The sequence below is a fragment of the Hippoglossus hippoglossus genome, chromosome 10, assembly GCF_009819705.1.
Source record: "Hippoglossus hippoglossus isolate fHipHip1 chromosome 10, fHipHip1.pri, whole genome shotgun sequence".
NCBI lineage: Eukaryota > Metazoa > Chordata > Actinopteri > Pleuronectiformes > Pleuronectidae > Hippoglossus > Hippoglossus hippoglossus.
The window spans coordinates 10,689,374-10,708,063 of record NC_047160.1 but is presented as its reverse complement, the minus strand read 5'-3'; the positions used below and the strand labels follow the sequence as shown (position 1 = coordinate 10,708,063).

The 18,690-nt window shown below is 45.1% G+C and overlaps 2 protein-coding genes across 3 annotated transcripts; one reads left to right on the top strand and one right to left on the bottom strand.

The window, feature by feature from the left end:
* Positions 1-243: 243 nt before the first annotated feature.
* On the bottom strand, positions 244-6,172 carry si:ch73-43g23.1 (SH3 domain-containing protein C23A1.17). The gene has a single exon (XM_034598011.1). The coding sequence runs from the start codon at positions 5,933-5,935 to the stop codon at positions 764-766; it is 5,172 nt and encodes a 1,723-aa protein (XP_034453902.1). The 5' UTR covers positions 5,936-6,172; the 3' UTR covers positions 244-763.
* Positions 6,173-12,158: 5,986 nt separating this feature from the next.
* rmnd5b (required for meiotic nuclear division 5 homolog B) lies at positions 12,159-17,994 on the top strand. Of its 2 annotated transcripts, none has more exons than XM_034598012.1 (10): positions 12,159-12,290; positions 13,768-13,950; positions 14,118-14,260; positions 14,348-14,485; positions 14,630-14,730; positions 15,067-15,233; positions 15,451-15,616; positions 15,798-15,900; positions 15,988-16,142; positions 16,673-17,994. In XM_034598012.1, exons 2-10 carry the CDS (start codon positions 13,812-13,814, stop codon positions 16,734-16,736), a joined length of 1,176 nt encoding a protein of 391 aa, XP_034453903.1. In that variant the 5' UTR covers positions 12,159-12,290; positions 13,768-13,811; the 3' UTR covers positions 16,737-17,994. The 2 variants fall into 2 exon arrangements, with proteins under 2 accessions (XP_034453903.1, XP_034453904.1); XM_034598013.1 differs by lacking the exon at positions 12,159-12,290 and adding an exon at positions 12,354-12,699.
* The last annotated feature ends 696 nt before the right edge of the window (positions 17,995-18,690 follow it).

Below are 18,690 nucleotides of genomic sequence, written 5' to 3'. Positions count from 1 at the left end.
TTGATGCATTGCAGTATTTCCCTAAAGGCAATACACATATTTTTAATTAGATCTATATTGAGCTATATTTTATTTAACTAATTTAGTTTTATTTTTCTTATTTTGTATTTTACTATGACATTGCTCTTATTGCAGAGGTAACCTAAGATGAAACTCTCAGTTGTAGCTGCTGAATTCACCAATACGTATTTTAACACACAGAGCCACAGATGTAATGTTTCACATTAAGCAAGAAAAAGGAGCCATGCGTAAAGTGACACATTTTATTAGCATTGTTGTCGTTGCAGACATAATTAGCACAAACTCACTCATTCAATATTAGAGAAAAACAATAATAAAATAAATATGAGGTTCTTTTAAAACAGTATTTTCAAGTTTTTTGGAGATATTTGTTATGAAAGTACACGCATCAGTTAATTAGTAAACCTATTGATTTATAGCATCTGTGCTTTACTGGTGAAGTAACAGTGTGCTGTTCTTACCCTGTATCAAAAATGACAAAAAATCTTTATAGACCATTTTGAGGATAGGCAGTAATCACTTACTTGCGTTACGCTTACTCTCGTATTCAAAATCATTTCTTTCGATTAAAGCAGCCGAGCACAGAACAAGCAACAGCAAATAAACAACAAACAAAGAATCGCAGTCTTCAGTTGCAATGTGAAAACTCAAATAACAGTGCAGGCTAACATTAGACACCCCCTTTATATACTGTGTATTTAAAACCCAACAGGCTCCAGGAAGTCGGCCTCTATCCTCTATTTCAGGACCTTTTCCCCCCTGTTGGGGGAAGGTTGGGGGGATGTTTGTGGTAATAGTCTGGTGGGGTGGGATTGGGGCTCGCATTCATCCCTGTCGGGACGTAATACATACTCTCCAGGTAGCTCTGGTCCAATGGTGGATGGTTCTGGGAATCTGACTTGGACCCCTGACCAGAGCGGTTCCTATAGCTGACCCCAGGTCCACTTGGATGCATCGTTGCTTCAGCAGAGGCCTCGGGATAGCGAGGTGGCTGTGGCTGAGTCTGGGTGTGGGCTGTGGGAGGAGGAGCTGCATAGGGCATGTACTGGGGAGCAGGGGCGTACATGTTGGGATTGTGGAGAGATGGGTAAGGGGCTGCTGATGGAGGATACAGGCCTGAATGGGACATTGCTTGCTGTGGGATGAGCACCTCTACATACTGGCCAGTCTCTGGGTCAAACAACATTTTCCTTAGGGGTTGCACAGGCACCTCGATATAAAAGTACTTCCCAGTCTCAGGATCTAGGAGCACTCTGCGAGGTGCTTGTCCATAGCTGCTCTCGGAGTACAAACTAGAGCTGTCACCCCCGTATTCAGAGCCATAGGAAGGCCCCAGGCTTTGAGGACCACACAAGTACTGGGGATCCATAGTAGGAAGGCCAGGTGAGTGGCTGTGGCCAGGATCACTGTAAGGAGCCCCAGACATGCCGGGTGGTTGCTGCTGGGGGGACCTGTGCATAGGGGCTCGTCTGTGGTCAATATGCTGCGGTGGTTGCAGTGGCCGGTCAGCAGTGCAGGCCTGCATGAGTGAGGGGTGGGGAGGGCAGGGAGGAGGCTGGTGGAGAGGCTGGTACAGGGTAGGTGGCTGGCTGGGACCAAGAGGACTTGATTTGGGGGAACTGGGATGGTAGCTCATTGGCAGAGGGTCAGGTCTGCACTGGTGGGGGCGAAGAGGGGGCAGAGGCCCCTGGTAAGGCAGCGCCTGGCCCGGAGAGTGTGGAGGGGCAGGAGGCGTGAGGTTGTGAGGGCTGCGGTGATGGTGAGGAGCTGTGAGACCAGGGTGGGAAGGGCAGCCGGCTGTGCAGGAGCAGGGAGGATGATGGGAGGAGGGCTGATAGCGATTTGACCTCCTGAGGCTCAGATCGGGGAGCATGAGGGGACTGAAGCTTTCTCTTTCATCGTAGCTTGGAGGATCATCCGAGGCATAAAAACGTAGGTCATCTGCTCTGTTGGGACGCTCGCCAGACAGTGATCTGCGGTACGATTGGCGTGTGTATCCTGGTACTTGTGTCGTGTGAACAGCAGCGGGTTGTTTCACATTGTTTGAAGTCGCCGGCATAGCTTGTTCATGAGCGCATGCCATTCTAGGATGAACTGGTTGGCTGTCTGGATTCACAACAGCTGGTTGGCTTGGCTGGTTGGCTCCAGCTGAGGTAGGTCCAGGGATTTGGCTTGGCATCAGTTCAGAAATTGGACCTGGAGCTGAGGTTAAATCAGGACTGGTGGTTGATGTTGGAGCTAAGGTTGTAGGTCTTTGTATGTATCTGGAGCTTTGAGGCGAGGCAGCAGGTTGTTGTTGTCCTCTGTCGTTACATGCTTCTGCCTCTGGTGGTGCTGTCGACTGGTTTGAGAGATTGGAGATGGTGGTTGCTGTTGTTTTGCTTGGTGGAGGTTTGAGGCTGGACACTGCAGACACAGCCAGTTTTCGTGTATAGTTTGATGTTGCTGTGGACTCATTGGAGATCTTTCTATAGATAGTCGGTGAGGACACCACAATTGTTTGAGCCCTCTCTTCAACTTGTGGTTTCACAGTCGATGTTGCTACTGATGGTCTCTGTGCTTCATTTGGCGTTGCTCCTACATCAGCAGGTTTAAATTTGCAACTTGGTTTTGGAGGCACAATTGGCTTTGCAGAATTTTTAGCTATGGATTTAACTTCAATGGTTTGAGGTCTATTGTTTACCGTGGTGTTTGCTGGCATCTCTTGTTTCTGTGTTTCTTTAGACAGTGACTTCACCTCAATTGGCTGTGGTCTGAATCTCCTTATTGCGGGGGACCTCGGGGGGAAGGTAGGATCTAGTCTTTTCACTGCTTCAAAATCTCCTACATCCTTCTGTTTTGTGAGAGGTGGCGTTTGCTCCTGGGAATTCCTCAGTGGTAGAGGAGTGCTTTTTTGTTTTCCTACATCTCTGATTGGAGGTTTAATGTTAACTACCTCAGCTTCTGTGGTCTTTGTAAGCGTGTCTGTGTTTTCAGACACTGATGAGAGGCCAGACGTGGTGGAGGATGAGGAGAACGTCCTCTCTCTATGAGACTCGCCTCTCCAACCATCTGAAGACAGGGTGGTCTGAAGGGGGATCTCCATGCAGTTTACATGCTTACGGGGCGGCCCTTTCCCTCCAGCTGCATTCTGTACATCGCCCCCCACCACTGCTCCAATATCAGCTTGGTAGCCTTTCTCCTTCAATAACATGGAGACTGAGTGGCCACTGCTGCCAGAGGTGGTGGGCCCAGGTGAAAGTGAAGGAGCAGGGACTTGGATTGGGGTGGGAATCTTTTCCTGCACTGGAGATGCAGATGTTTTGGATCCATCTCTTATTAACACCACAGCAGTGGACACCTCTCTTTCCTTACTGGGCGGTTTGGGAAGGCTTCTGAGCAGGGGAGGTTTTCTGTCAGTGGTCACAACAATAGGTTCGACCTCTTTGTCTGGCATTTTGTGCATTTCTGTCACAGCCTCTTGTGTCTCTGCTGCCTTTTTTAGATCATGTTGACAGGATTTGCCATTTGTTGTGTCTCCTATTGTGTTTTTCTCTTGTTGTGATTCTCTGCTCACCTCAGTGACACGTTCTGGAGAAGCCAGAGGTTTGTCACCTGGGTTTGCTTTCTTGCTGCATGACATTTTATATTTGTCTTCTTTCCAGCAAACAGCCTTGTATTCTATTTGCATTGGCTGAGGACGATGCAGAGGCTTTGCTTTGCTTTGAAGAGGTGGAGGAAAGGTTGGCAGTTTGGAATATTTTACCTCCTCTTTCTTTTCCTCTTCCCTCTCCACCCTGTAGGCCTCTTCCCTTGCTTCCATCCTCATTTCTTGGCTTACTCCATGTTCGTTCCCTGCTATGACCTCTTTCCCCCTCTTCTCTTTTACTTCTTCCCTCCTTTCCTCATTAAAAGTTTCCATCTTTTCGTCATTCACATCTGATGGCAACCCAGCACGAGGTGCCTTGAAAGACAGATTATAAGTATTTTTTACAAGCTGCCTCACGTCTCTAACTTTGTGTATGGGGGCCTTAATTTTATTATTGGCATTTCCTTCATCTTCTTCTGTTTTCTCATACACACTAGTCTCTGCCCTGTCTGCCTTTTCCCTGTTAGTTATATCCAGTAAAGGAGCCTCAAGTTTGTTTTCTACCTCAGGTGTAAGGCAGACATTTAGAGAGGTTTTCTTTTTCTCCACAGCTCTGAGTGTAAACTGTTGTGGTTTTGAAGTGCAGGCACCCTCGTCCCCCTCCTGCAGTTGTTTATGGTCCTCTGTGTTTTCACATTCCTGGTCTCTGTTTGTCATCCAGGCCTGCCCACTGCCAGCTCCAGTAGCAAAAGCAGCTCCTGTGTTCCCGGAAGCGGAATTTGCTGAGTCACCACCCTCCCTTTCGTCCCAGATTTTAATGCCATCTGCTCGCCGTACTCCAGTTCTGGACATTTTACTATCAAATGGCACTTTCAATTCTGATCTCATGTCAGATCTTAAGGCAGTTGCATTCCTGCTCGGAGAATCAGCATCTTCACTGTCAGTCTGAGAGACATTTACACTTCTGCTGCTGCTGGATGAACTTGGCCTGTTACTGGTTCTCATTCCAAAGCTTTTTGGTGATTTGGCTTCGTCCTTTGTGCTTGGTTCTCCTCTCAAAGGAAGACACTCAGGTGAGAGACCATAATCTGACAGAGGCGTGGAACTAAGATTATGCCTGTCAGGATTTGGGGATACTTTCTGTATTGTGCTCTCTGTTGGTGGGCTGTTTTCATCAAAAGCAGGGCTCACGTCTTCTGCCTGGTCATCAGGTTCTTTGTCAACACATTGCATCTTCTTGGACAGTACACTCTTAATGAGACAGGTGGCCATCTTGGTTTTAGTGCCTGTTTCATCCAGTGAGGCAGATTTCTGGAGTTTGAATCTTCTCTCATTTTTTTGATTGGGCTCAGGGCTGCACTCAGAGCGGTAGCAATCTTGTGTTACTGCTGGTGTACTGTGTTGTCTCATGAGTGTCTCTCTGGTGTGACTCTCTAGAGACGGGCTTTCCACCATGACTGGTATTCCAGGACTACTATTTTCACTACTCTCATCCTGCTTCCCGTCAGCATTATTCTTTCTCTTCAGCTGGATCTGTCTCTTTGGAACTCCTCTTCTCACCTTCCTGGTGTCGTCTCTTTCCATAGACACATCTACGCACTCAAAGCTGCCCAGCTCATAGCGCCTTGATGGATCTAGTCCATGTGAGTAGTACGCAGATGATTGCTGGTAGGAGAGTTCATCATTGTCCAGTTTTGGAGCAGAACCCCTGAAGTCAGCGTATGCCTGCCAGGTGGGATTTACCCCAGCGGGGCTCTCCTGGGTAGATGGTTGAGAAATGTTGGTTGATGAACGGTGGCTGGAGTTGTACATGTCAAGGTAATCTAGCTCGGGACTTGACAGGCTGCGGAAAGCCAAGTCTGTGAACCATTTCACCTCATCATCTGCTTCATCCAGCTCACTTCCCATGCTGGAGCTGGAACTCCTGCAGGGCCTGCTTGCAGCTGTGCGTCCTAGAGCACTTTTTTTGTTCTGGTGTGTCGGAGGTTGAAGCCGTCTGCCTGGACCACCACCTCTGGGGTCCTGTTGGGAGGCAAGTCTCAGGAGACTCTGTTGTTGCTGTAGCTGTCTGGTAGCAAGTAAGCTCTCTGAACAGGAATGCACTGTTGGCAGTCCCTGACGGGTCTCTCTGCTTGTGGGAGCTGCACTGCGACTCGCAGGCCCTTTTCTATTCCTGGCATTGAATGACAGCTCAACCTGTTCCCCTCTGTAACTGGCGTCCCCCTGCCACCCCTCCCCCTTTTCAGGGACGCGCTCCTCCCTCTTTCTCTCTCTCTTCATCTCCCTATCCCTTTGCCTCTCCCTAACTACTGCTCTCTCCTCCTCCAGCTGCATTTCCCTTTCCATCTGCAATTGCCCTCCTCTTCCACAGTAGGCCTGGCTATTATTGTCAACAGGGGCAACATTGGGGTTTTCCCTGTTTGTCACCACTGTATTCAAATTACCACTTAGTGAGGATGCTACAACCTGAGAGGGGCTGTGGCTTCTGTTCTGCCACTGTCGGTATGGTTTCTCAGGAGCTATGATGTGGACAGGTGTAAACCTGGTGAGTGGTGGAGAGGGCGTCCGTCTTCTGTGAGCACGGTGGGCCATGTTCTCAGTGAACCTCTCTCTGTTTTCACGTCTAACTTTTGTTGACGGATGTCTTCTTGAGAGCTCAGGTGTACAAGATGATTTCAAGAAACTGCTCTTTTCAGAATTTGGTGAACGAGAAGTGAACGGAGGCTCTGGTTTCTCCAGTCTCTGCACAGGTGAGATGGATGTAGCCCTGTGGACAGGTGAAATGGTGGGGCTCCTGTCCTTAGAGACTAGAACATTAGGGGAATGAGACTTGATTTCAATTGTTGGATTATTAGAACAGTCTTCTTTAGGACAAAAATTATAGCCAAAGTCTTGCTTTTCCTCAGAGAAGGAGACTAAACTCAAGTTATCTTGAATGTTTACTTCCTTTGTTTGTGCTTCTATCTCTGTGCTTTGTTGTGCAAATGAACTCTCTATCTTGTCCTCTGCTAAGAAAGGTGACGTAAATACAGGTGAACTAACTATGACCACTGGTGAACTGCTTTTGATTTCAGGAAGAACTGATGTGACTCCTTTGTCTAATTCAAATAAGGGTGACACGTCTTTTGACGAATGTGTGGGGTACTGTATTTCTGTAATATCCCCCGAAGAGGACTCCTTCTCGAACTCTGGTGTGTTTCTCAGAGGAGGAGTAGGCTGTGTATACTGAGAGCGGTACTCTGCGAATAGGGTTGCTGGGGATCTCTGCTCAGGAGATGGGGAAACAAGTGACAGGTCTTTACTTGGGAGATGCTGAGGTGAGGGACTTTGATGCTTTTGAGAGGAAGGGGTTTGGTATCCTGGCTCAGGTGTGGGAGTCTGTTGCTGTGGCTGAGGTGAAGGCGTTTGGTACCTGGGTTGATATGACAAAGTTATTTCAGGCTGCAGGACAGAGTTTGTGAAGCCTGATGTATGAGGCGAGTGTCGTGGCGTACCAGTGGACCCTGCTGTGCTGCTCTGTACACTGCCTCTGCTGTGAGTACGGCTCCCTGCCTCTGGGGACACAAGTGTCCTGTGAGGCTCAGTGGTGGAGAGACGAGAGAGCTCCGGAAAAGGGGATGTGTCCCTCTCCTCTGGCTGAACAATGCTGTAAGAAATCCCTGTGATGTGAGGGGATGAGTCGAGGCTTCTTGATGAGGCAGAGTAAGTGAGAAGCTCAGGTGAGGATGCTGTAATCCTGATTTCAGGTGAAGGAGCGGTATGTCTGTGCTCTACTGGAGAGCAGTAGCTCCTAGCTCCAGGTGATGGAGATAAAGTATAACTTACCACAGGCGAGGAATCCTGGCTCCTGTTCTCAGTAGGCGTTAAAGGGTATCTTATTTTCAGTGAGGGGCCAGGGGAGGGAGTTCTCGTCCCTGTGGTAACCGGAGAGGCAGCACTGAGCAAGCCAGGTGAGGGAGCTGTGTGTCTAAATTCAGGTGAGACACTGGTCTCCACCAGCTCAGGAGATGTTGTTACTGAAATGACAGGTGAGGGAGGTGTGTATCGTGGAGCAGGTGTAGAAACAGTGCTGCCTCCTTCAAATGATAACTCTGTTTTTGGGCTCTCAGGAGTAGTTGTGGTGTCTCCTTCTGCAGATGAAGGATTTAAAATCAGCTCAGGAGAGTGGGGAGGCTCTTCTATATCTGGTGTGTAGCCTCTGCTGAAAAGATCAGGCAGGGAAACCCTCCTACTTAGCTCAAGAAAAGGAGATGATGCTTGAGTATCGGGGGAGTATTGGTTATTCTTCAGCTCAGGTGTGACTGAAGTTTCTCTTGAATGAGACTCTGTACTACTGGATCCAGGTATTGGAGATGAAAGATTGGCTTTAGATTCAAAGGCTGACTCTGTAAAATCTAGCGAAAAATTGTCAGGTGTGGACTCAGGCAAGGGACTGCTTTGTTGGTTCCTTGGATGAGGTGAGTTTTGTGCCACCCTGAAGTCAGGTGAAGACTGGGTGTTCACTGATTCAGTGGAGGATGAGCTGACACAGGTCCTCGGCTCAGAGCACGGACTTGGATTTAAGAATTGATGTGCGGGGCTGTTGTGTTTGTCTTTCGAAACAGGAGTGAGTCTCTCTGGTTCAGCTTCTAACTGATTTTGTCTTGGACTAGGTGATGACGGTGAATGTCTTATCTCCACTGCAGAAGAAGAGGAGGGGGATGTTCTCCCCTCTGGAGTAATGGTGTAGGAGCTTTTATCTCCAGGAAAGGGCGTTCTCTCACCAGTGTTGAGGGCTTCAGGTGGTGGACTAGCTCTACTAAGCTGAGGGACTGGTGATTTGCTTTTTCGTTCGAAGTTTGGGCTACTGTCCTCTGAGATGTCTAGATGCTCTGAACTCAGTCCCTCGCCCTCTGACTGCCACGTCTCTGAAGACGGGCTCTGCAACGGGGGGCTGTAAAGCCTTTCTCTTGAATCTTCAAATCCCTCCTCTCCTTCACTGGAGCCGTGTGCAGTGTGGTAAGAGCCTGAGTCATTCAAATCATCCACCAGAGGTGATGCAGCAGCTGTCCCGTCCACCTCCCTCTTAGAAAGGACAAAGGCCCCTACAGCAGGGCTGCTGGAGAGGGAGGGCGACTCACAGTCGTCTCCAAAAATGTCACACAGGCAAGTGGTCTCGGAGATGGCGCTGCGCTGAGTGGGGACGTTGATGATGTCAAAGAGTTCTACGTGGTTGGGGGTGCCGTCACGATGGCAAAGGGTAAAGGTGCGGGGCGCACTGCGCAGGAAGGAGTAGCTGTCTCCTTGAAGAGTCCAGCTGTCCATCGCTAGTCCACAAAATTCAAATTATCACTGTGGCCAGTCCAGTCCACTCTCTGAGTCTGCTCTGGGATCTGTTCCTGGACTGGAAAGAAGATATGGTCACCTGGAGGATGTGTATCTCATTCATTTAAACCAAGAGCAACATTTGACAGGCAGCGCTGCAGACAAGTGTTTCTGTTTTGTTGCCAGCAGTAAAAGAATATCTTCAACCCCCAAAAGGGGTTCAGAACATAAATATAACTCACTCTGTCACTATGCCTTAAAAAGCAGCAGCAAGCAAACTGAAATGAATGAACTGAAGAGAATATACAAATGTTCACTAAAAGTTGGCAAACACAAGTTACAAGTTACATACCAGAAATTTAGTGTTTTTCCACATGTGCTTAAAGGTTCATAAGATTAATCATCAAGATATTCTTATATATATAAGAACTATAATATAAATGCATCTTATTTCAAATTTTAATTACATTATAATTTGAGATAAATTTATCTTACATTATTTGCTCTGCCAGATACTGTACATACCTTTTATCTAAGCTCTCCACATTGCCTTGGTGAGAGACTGACAGGAGAAGGAAGGGCTGCTCAATGCACAAGTAGAGAGCGACAGAATGAATGGTACTATACCTTTGGCCAATGATGACTCTTTCCCAAGGGCATTGAGTTGCTCTGTGTTGAAATGTCTGTCTGTCATCCAGTGAGTTGCCTCTCAAAATCACCAGCACGCTCCAAGCTTACGAGACCTCGGTGCATATGCAGAATCCAGGACTGAGCAGCTCCGCTCAGTCTGGCAGTGCCACGCTGCCATGTATCAGACTTGAATAGAAAAAGCAAACACGGGCATCTCGCTCAGACATGTTACATCCTCCAATGCCCCCATCTCTATTTCTGCCCCTCCCTTCTGAGCTGGCCACGGGGTAAGCACTCACTGACTCTAACCAGGATCTTTTTTCTTCTCCAAACTGGAGTTTGGTTGGGCAGTGGCTTTTCAGTGGGAGCTGGCCTGGGGTGCAGCGCAGGGGGTGGGTGGGTTTATAGTTAGAAGCAGGTGCTGATCCAGCCAGGATGAGTGTGCCTGGAATTTGACACTTAGAGCCGGCTCAGTCACAGGGCTCCTCTATATATAGACCCATATTATCAGGGCCATGATAGCCATAGCTTTAGCTGGGCACGGTGGTGGGGAAAGAAAGGGGAAATACCAAACTCAAAGTGCAGCCACACATTGTCCACTTGACCACTACTAAGAGGCTATATTAAGCATGAACACTACAGTTATTGTACACATGTATGCATGTGTGTATATGTGTGTGTATGAGTGAGGGTGTGAATGCTATGGTGTAACTGGGGTACAACAGGTCAAAGGTTAAGAAAGACCACCCGACTTACAGCGCTCACATGCAAAACTCCTTAGGTAGCAACACTTGCATAAGTTATGCATGTTATGGTGCTCACATGTTTTCTGTGACGTTTATCCTGTCAATGTCTGGATATCTTCTTTTTCAAGAAAACTAGTCAAATATAATTTCAATTTTCACACTTAAGCTTGACTGTCACAACAAATGGGGTCACATCAGTTATTGTACGTTTTAGAATAACAGTACTCTCTGAGCCCCACTGAGTCTGTCTGAGCATGTTTGATGGTAGTGAGTTTAAGCCTCTGTCCCTAACCCAACACCTCATAACATTACCATTCATCATCAGTCATACTGATGATGACGCCGATGAGTTCTACACCGATGGAAAATCTTTGATTGCAGCCCGGATTGAATGTTGCATAAAGTTGTCACTGTGGGTATATTATATCTTTAGTATGGAAACAAGCTATGGTATGTGTGTCATCATGCATTTGTTATTTTGGCCGAATCTTCTCTCTGAAGAGTCTAACATTGTCACGAGTGCATACATTGTCGGTGTAGCTGTCAGGACACGAGTCTCTGACCTTGGTGCGGTTAATGCAACGGCTTTAAACTTGCAGACCTTTTCAACAGCTACATACCTCTTTTCACCATTCATTCTCTATAAATCAATTGATGTTTATAGACTCCAGATCCACTTTCAAAAATGTCTGTTAAGTAATTTAAGATTTCACTGGAGGCTGGAATGGCATGACAAGCGTGGATGATCATCCCTCTGAAGTCTGAGCAGAGAAGATTGGATTTAAAGCATGTACAGTAAACTACAATACACTATTTCATTGCGATTTGTAAATACACATTGGTATCACTTGGGTACTGTGGAGTAAAAGTGTAAAACAATGGCCTTTGAGCACAATATAGTTGCAAATGGTTACAGAGGATGAAATGCATACAGTACATACATGATATGGGTATGTGAGTTATGAGAGAGTGCAAACTAAACTGTACAGAGATGCTGATAAATTTGAACCTCTGCGGTCATGGCAGCACAGCAGACTGGAGGAGGACTCACAGGGAAAGAATGATGAGCACCTCAGCAATGGGGAGCTTTAGTCTACATCACTGAGAGATTAGATCACACCAGCCTGCCCCAAGTCTAAAGGCCTCACCCTCTCACAAAGCAACACACACCGACAAGCCGTGCCTGGGCAGCTATTAGTGAACAAACATGTACAACTTTTAAATCAAGGTTTTGGCGGGGATGCTTATGTTCTGTGACACTTCCTTGTGTGTGTGAAGATAAATAAACATGAGTTACTTTTTAGAAATTCATCACAGCTGCTTTTTCCTGCAGAGGCTCTGTCTGGAGTTGTTGACGCCCAACAAGGGTCCAGTCTCATGAGGAGTTATTTAGGTGCTAGTATTCATGACAAACACAAAGAATATAAACATAGGATCACATTGCAAATCTATCTTTTTGAACTGACCTAGTTGCTTTTTTAGGGTGCTATGATATGCATCAGCAAAGTCTAGACAAGCAACACAATAAAAAATATTGGCTATATTCTAATTTTGGTGGATGAGAATATGTACTAATATTATGCTCCACTACATAGTTTACTGAAGTAATTCCAAGTAATTTTTTAGATTAAATCGTTAAATTATATTGATTTACAAATAAGATCCATTGCATTTGCTACAGGTCAAACTAAACCTAAAACTCGATCCTTCATATTAAACAAACAGCTCCGTTTTGCCCAAATACAAAATGAAAAGGGTATTTACACGCTGATGCTTCAGTATCCTGTGGCAACATTCAGGGAGTGGATTGTGACACAGCTTCAAAACTTCATCGTGTGGGAAAAACATCGTGATGAAAGCTACTAGCCTTGGATGTCCCGGAGGAAATACGACTTTTATTGTGAAACGTCCAGCTGAGGCCGAATGCGACACCGGAAGATCCGCATTACAACTGCTGGTGAAGTGTTGCCATTACAGGCAAGTGGCTAACGCTAATGTTTGCTAACTAATCAGCACGACAGGTGAGTGTTTTTTATTCTACCACATCTTAAAAATGAATTAAACGGTTCTGGATGTTGTAAGTGTTGGGATGATACGAAATGAGCGGGTTGTCATTCTCTCCTGAAATAATTTGGACCGTGTCAGAGAGCAGCAGCTAACGTCAACTAGCTAACTAGCCGCTAGCAATGGCGAGCTTTTGTGGCTAGAGACTGTGATAGCGTTTGTTTATGTTAGCTCTGCTGTTGCTAAATATTCGCAATGTCCGCGTCGAATAAAACCATATTGTCAGCGGTTGGTGCCACTTCAAGTCTATCAGTAGTAGCCGCTAATAAAACTACGTAACGTGGTGTTTGATCGGTGAAACATCAGTGCTGCTTGCGTTTATGTTGTTGCCGTAGGTGGACATTTTCTGTGTTGAGCTCACAGACGGTGAGTTTACAGCAAAGCTGAGCCCGAAACGATTCATAGTTTTAACGTGATACGGCAGTAATAACAACAGGGAACGTAATCCCAGGTCAATTTATCATTCTCTGCCTCGGGATTTCATCAAACTTTGAGAAGCTAGCGGCGGCTCACGTTAGTAAACACCAGGCCGCAGAGTACACTGTGTGCCTGGTTGTCATTATGTTCAGGCCTCGGTGGTTGTTAGTGGAGCCACACCAGGCCAAACTTTGAGTCAGGGCAGGGAAGGAGAAGTTCGTCTTTTCCTTATCTCTGCTGAAAATAACGACTGTCAACGGTCTTTAAACGCATCACTGTGCCTCAGAGCTTCTGACAGCAGCAGCGTGACAGTCAGGCTGTCAATAACATATCAGTTCATTTCAACATGGGCTTTAACTCTGTATTAAACACAATGGGATCCCTAATCCTTTAATCAGGGCCATGGAACGAATTTGTACGTTTTCATTTTGTGTTGCAGCAAACTACAAACTACATAAACTGTAAAGAAAAAAACAATAACATCACAATCTAGAGCCTGGTTGAAACATTGGCTGGGCTGGCGAGAGGACATTGTTGTTGGGAAATACCAAACGTATGTCTGATGTATTATACTAAGTAATTGTTTAATTCTTTTCTACTGACAAGGATATTCTTTGGCCTGCTCAGCACATATCTTCATCAGTATTCTTAAAAAAACAAAGCATTTCATGAATCACTACCAAAAAGGATTATTTTTTATGTAACAAGGTAAAATTCTTAGTTGATTAAGAACAAGTTATTTTTTCAAAATAACCTCATTGTGTCGTTTCAGCTGCACAAACGTGAATATTTTTGGGCTTTTCTTTCTCTCATGTAACGTTTGACAAGTAATTGGAAGACATCAACTTAAAATTGTGTGAACTAGAAGATTCATGTCTGCAATGAAAATGGATATAATATATATAAGCATCAGCGGATATACTGTTATCAAACTCATAGCTACCGAAAAATGTCAAAAGTCCTGCATCAGTAAAGTTTTGCTGCTAATTCCATGAACTGTTTTTCTCTTAAATCTAGGTGTCAGTGTTGTGTGTGTGTGTGTGAGTGTTCCAGCCAGAATCATGGAACAGTGTGCATGTGTGGAGCGGGAGCTGGAGAAAGTGCTCCATCGCTTCGTAATGTACGGCCACCAGTCTGAGGAAAGGTTAGATGAACTCCTGCGCAGTGTGTGTGAGATCCGAGGACAGCTAGTGGCATTTGGTAAGAAAATCTTGCACACATACAGTGACTGAATAATTAAGATACAACTTTTGTAAGTTGAGTGCATTAAATCAAATTTTTATATTAGTTTTGATTTATTTGTTCATCATAACAAAACAGACACATATTGTTGTAGACGGTGACAATTTCTCCCTTTTCTCTCTTAGGAGTACAAGACGCAGACTTGTCGGTCTTGTCTCAGACTATGGCCCAGTGTTGTAAGAATATCAAAGAAACAGTCCAGATGCTCGCCTCCCGACATAAGGACATCCATGGCAGTGTGTCGAAAGTGGGCAAAGCCATTGACAGAGTAAGGACAGGCAACAACTTCAAAATTAACTTAATAATCAAACAAGTTCGATACACAAAGAATCATCTCTGAAATGCATCGTTACAGAATTTTGATGCAGAAATCAGTGCTGTGGTGGCAGAGACAGTGTGGGACACCCCAGAGAGACAGAAATACCTGAGTGAGACCATTGTGGAGCACCTGTACAGACAAGGGATGCTCAGTGTAGCAGAGGATCTGTGTCAGGTAATTAACAGTGATACTTTTAATCTCATGTTGTTTGGTGTGAACTTACCTGCAAGACTGTGCGATAACCTCCTTCTGAAAGTCGCAAGTTAAGTTTAATGTTGACACTGTTTTTCTCAAGATATAAGTTGTGTCATTTTCTAGGAGTCTGGTGTAGTTATAGACATGAGTATGAAGCAGCCTTTCCTGGAGCTGAACAGGATCCTGGAAGCTCTGAGGATGCAGGACCTCCGGCCGGCACTAGAGTATGTTTTCTTTTTCTGTATCAGCTTTGGTTAAGAATTTTAACTGATTTCTCACACTGCAGAGATGATTCTGTATAGGTTTATTGAATCAAAATGTATTGCCTCAGAAAAGTGAAAAAATAAATGACTAAAAAACTTGTTTCATAGTGGAGTTGACTCTAGATGTTTAACACATTTACAGAATTTCAATATCGATGATTGATACTTGTTTAATGTCAAATATATTATATTTAAACCAATGATGGTGATGCTGATAAATTACTAACTTTAGAATGATCCGCTTAACCAACGTGTTGACTTTAAATCTGACTGTACTTCATGTTTGTGTCTTCCGAGGTGGGCTGTGACGAATCGGCAGCGCCTCCTGGACCTAAACAGCAGTTTAGAGTTCAAGTTGCACCGCTTGTACTTCATCAGTCTGCTCAGTGGAGGAATCGGCAACCAAATGGAGGCCCTGCAGTACGCCAGGCACTTTCAGCCCTTCGCCTCTCAGCACCAGAGAGGTAGGAACCATATAGAGGCATAATCACTGTGACGTTCCCAACACAAACACACAAGATGCTTGACCTGAGTTGTGTTGTACTGTTTTTGTTGAGAATTAAGGACCCTAGAAATTATTTGGTATTCGTTGAATAGCAATCACAATAGCAAACCCTTCCTCATAATGACATTTTAATTATTTTCCTTATTGTCAACCCCTACACTTGTTTGTCCCTTCAGACATCCAGATCCTGATGGGCAGTCTGGTGTATCTGCGTCATGGCATCGAGAACTCGCCGTACCGCAGTCTGCTGGAGACAAATCAGTGGGCAGAGATCTGCAACATCTTCACCAGAGATGCCTGCGCTTTACTGGGCCTCTCCGTAGAGTCTCCACTTAGTGTTAGGTAGGAAGATCTCATCTCGGATCTCCTGTAATATCTTTACCTTCATACCAAAGTCGAGACTAAAGTTGAAACAGTTAATTAGTCGATTTTTTTTGTCAGGTCAAGATGTAACATAAACAATACTACTGCATTGTCACTATGCAGCATTATTTAATCCTGTTTGCTTGATATTTCTCTGCAGTTTTGCATCAGGCTGTATGGCTTTGCCAGTGCTGATGAACATCAAGCAGGTGATAGAGCAGAGACAGTGCAGCGGAGTCTGGACACACAAAGACGAGCTGCCTGTGAGTCTCTTCTGAATGACCTCAAAGACCTTACTTTTCTTTTTCTTTCAGCATTCGCTAAATTCACCCCCCTCTCTGTTCATTTAGATTGAAATTGACCTCGGTAAGAAATGCTGGTACCACTCGGTTTTCGCCTGTCCAATCCTTCGGCAGCAGACCTCAGAGAGCAACCCTCCCATGAAGCTCATCTGTGGCCACGTCATCTCCAGAGATGCCCTTAACAAACTGACTAACGCTGGAAAGTAAGTTCGAAATGCAACTAGCTTCCTGTGCAAAAAAGGAAATAAACTAAGGCATTCTTGATGTGGAAAAAGTAAAAAAAACCTCGGTTAGAGTGGCTAATGCATGGCAATGATACAGAAATGCACCTCTGTGTTGCGGCACACTGGCTGACATTAGGGTGACTAACCAGAATCAAAGGAAGAACAAGACATATATGGGCCTGGGTGATATTAGGTGACAGGTCAAGTGACATCATGGGCACATTATCAAAATAGACAGAGCAGGTGACTCAAATTAGAGGAAATAGCCACTATTAGACAACACTGTAGAAAAATATACAAATATAGACACCACATTAAAGAGACGAGAACACAAACACATCCTATAAAATCAAGTTATGAGAAAAGAGGACAATCAATTTCTTCGTTGAGACCAACCTTAGTTTGGAGAATCCCACATTTTGTATATAAGTACAAATAATTTGCTTTAGGAAAGGTGATATAAAGTGTATAAGTTTCTAACATCCTGTACCTGATCTCCTCCTCCTCAGGTTGAAATGCCCGTACTGCCCCATGGAGCAGAACCCGTCACATGCCAAGCAGATCTACTTTTGATACCGCTCACTCTACTCACGAGTAAGGATGAAGTTCCCTGGAGCTCTTCACATTTCCAGGACCATTTTTTGCTCTGGCAACTTTCCTCTGCCCCTGGCCTCTCGGGCCTGTTATTGTAAGCATTAAGGTTTTACCCCAGTGCTTCACTGGACAGCCTTGGCCGCCCCGTTTCCACCTCGGACCCTCTCAAGTTTGCGTAGTACACAGATTCCAGCGAGAACTACAACCTGTCGTAGAGTGAGGAGTCTCTCAGTCATGAGGGCATCCTCACAAAGAAGCACCTCTGAAAAAGGATCATTCATTGAAACTCATTTGCAAATGCCTGCAGAGTTATTGGCTTATCTTTTTAAATATGTAATACTTTATAGTGTTTGTTTGCTTGAGTTGGATGACTGCTTCTTTTTTCTTTTTCTTTTTTCCTGACGGAAGCAGTGAAATGACTATGGATGGGTGTGTGTGGGGCAAAGGCATAGATAAGCAGTTTTTGACTTCAGGATGGTAATAAACTTCTGTTACACATGAGAACAACAGAGTAACAAACTGTGTAGTAGGTTTATTATTTGGTGGCGAGGGGGGACTGTGGAGGTCTGAAATCAAAGTCTTGATTGTTGACCGATTACTCCTCCATAATGTAATACAGGCCTCACGTAGCTTGAAAGTCGGCTGATGTATCCACTTGATCAGTGGAACGATTAACTAACTTATCAATGGAGGAACGGCTTTTTTTTCTTTTCTTTTTGTGACTGACTGCACCAGCAAGATCTCCCTCATTATAGAAGCCATGTGTCTTGTTCTGTGTATGTATTTAACAAACGATGACAAAAAGGAAACAAAAAATATATACTACTGTGAAATGTGCTTCGTTTCTATTTTTCATTGCAACCGCCAGCACCAGCTCATGTAAAATAGTAAATTAAACTGAGGAGCAACGTGTGTAATCAACTCTCCTGTGTAACTTTCAGAGCTAATGGTTGGAGCGCGCCATCGCCTCACTCTGACCCCCGCATCGTGTTCCCTGAGCTTGCACGCCATGTGACTTGGAGATGTGAAGTGTGTGACAGTAGCCGTATGGTCTGACTTGCAGTGACTGTAGGCTCGTGATTCAGCTTTACTCGTCGTGGGTGGGTTTTGGACGGGGGGGGGGGCGGTCGTGGGTCCTCTGATCTTTGTGGCTGTTGTTTGATATATACTTAGAAAATGCCTCTGCTGCATAGGTTTGCCTTTTTATTTGAGATGAAGTCAGAAGAGATGAAGCATTTAAAAAAAAAAAAAAAAAGATCTATACATTTCCTCAGGGCTCATTGTAACAGTTCATACCACACCTGGCAGTTACAAGAAACATTACACATTTCACTATTGAGGCTGATAGATTGGGTGTTATGGGAGTTTGTATATATTATTCAACTGGTGATGTGTGAAGCCAACACTTGGGGAAAGGGTGTCACAAGCGAGGCTTCTGGATGTACAATACGGTTTCGGTGATTCACACTAATTGTGCGAGTGTCCTCTTGAAAATGGTGATGTCACCTCACACTCCAGTGAGGCAAATTTCTTCAACAAGCACTGCACCAGCACTGCTCACACCGACTATTGCAACATTACGCTTGGTTTGAAGTCGCAGTTTATGATAAACGACTCCTGGTTTAACGTTTGTCTCGTGTGGAACTTCAGAGTTTCCTCCTGTTTTTTGTTGTTGTTTTTTTTCCCTTATGTTTACAGTCATTCATCGCTTCTCTCGAGTGTTCCCTCGGATCGACTGCTAGCGCTCCGTACTTTCTGTTAAGTTTTTGTCGAATGATTGCATTTCCTGCTTTTTGTGTGTTATGCAGCCTTTATTGTAAATATTTATCCTCGACCCTGTTTCATATACTTGCATCTGAAAATAAAAAAAAATAAAAATTTATACTCCAATGCAGTTTTGGAGGCTTGGAATGGCCTTTGGTGGTGGACTGCT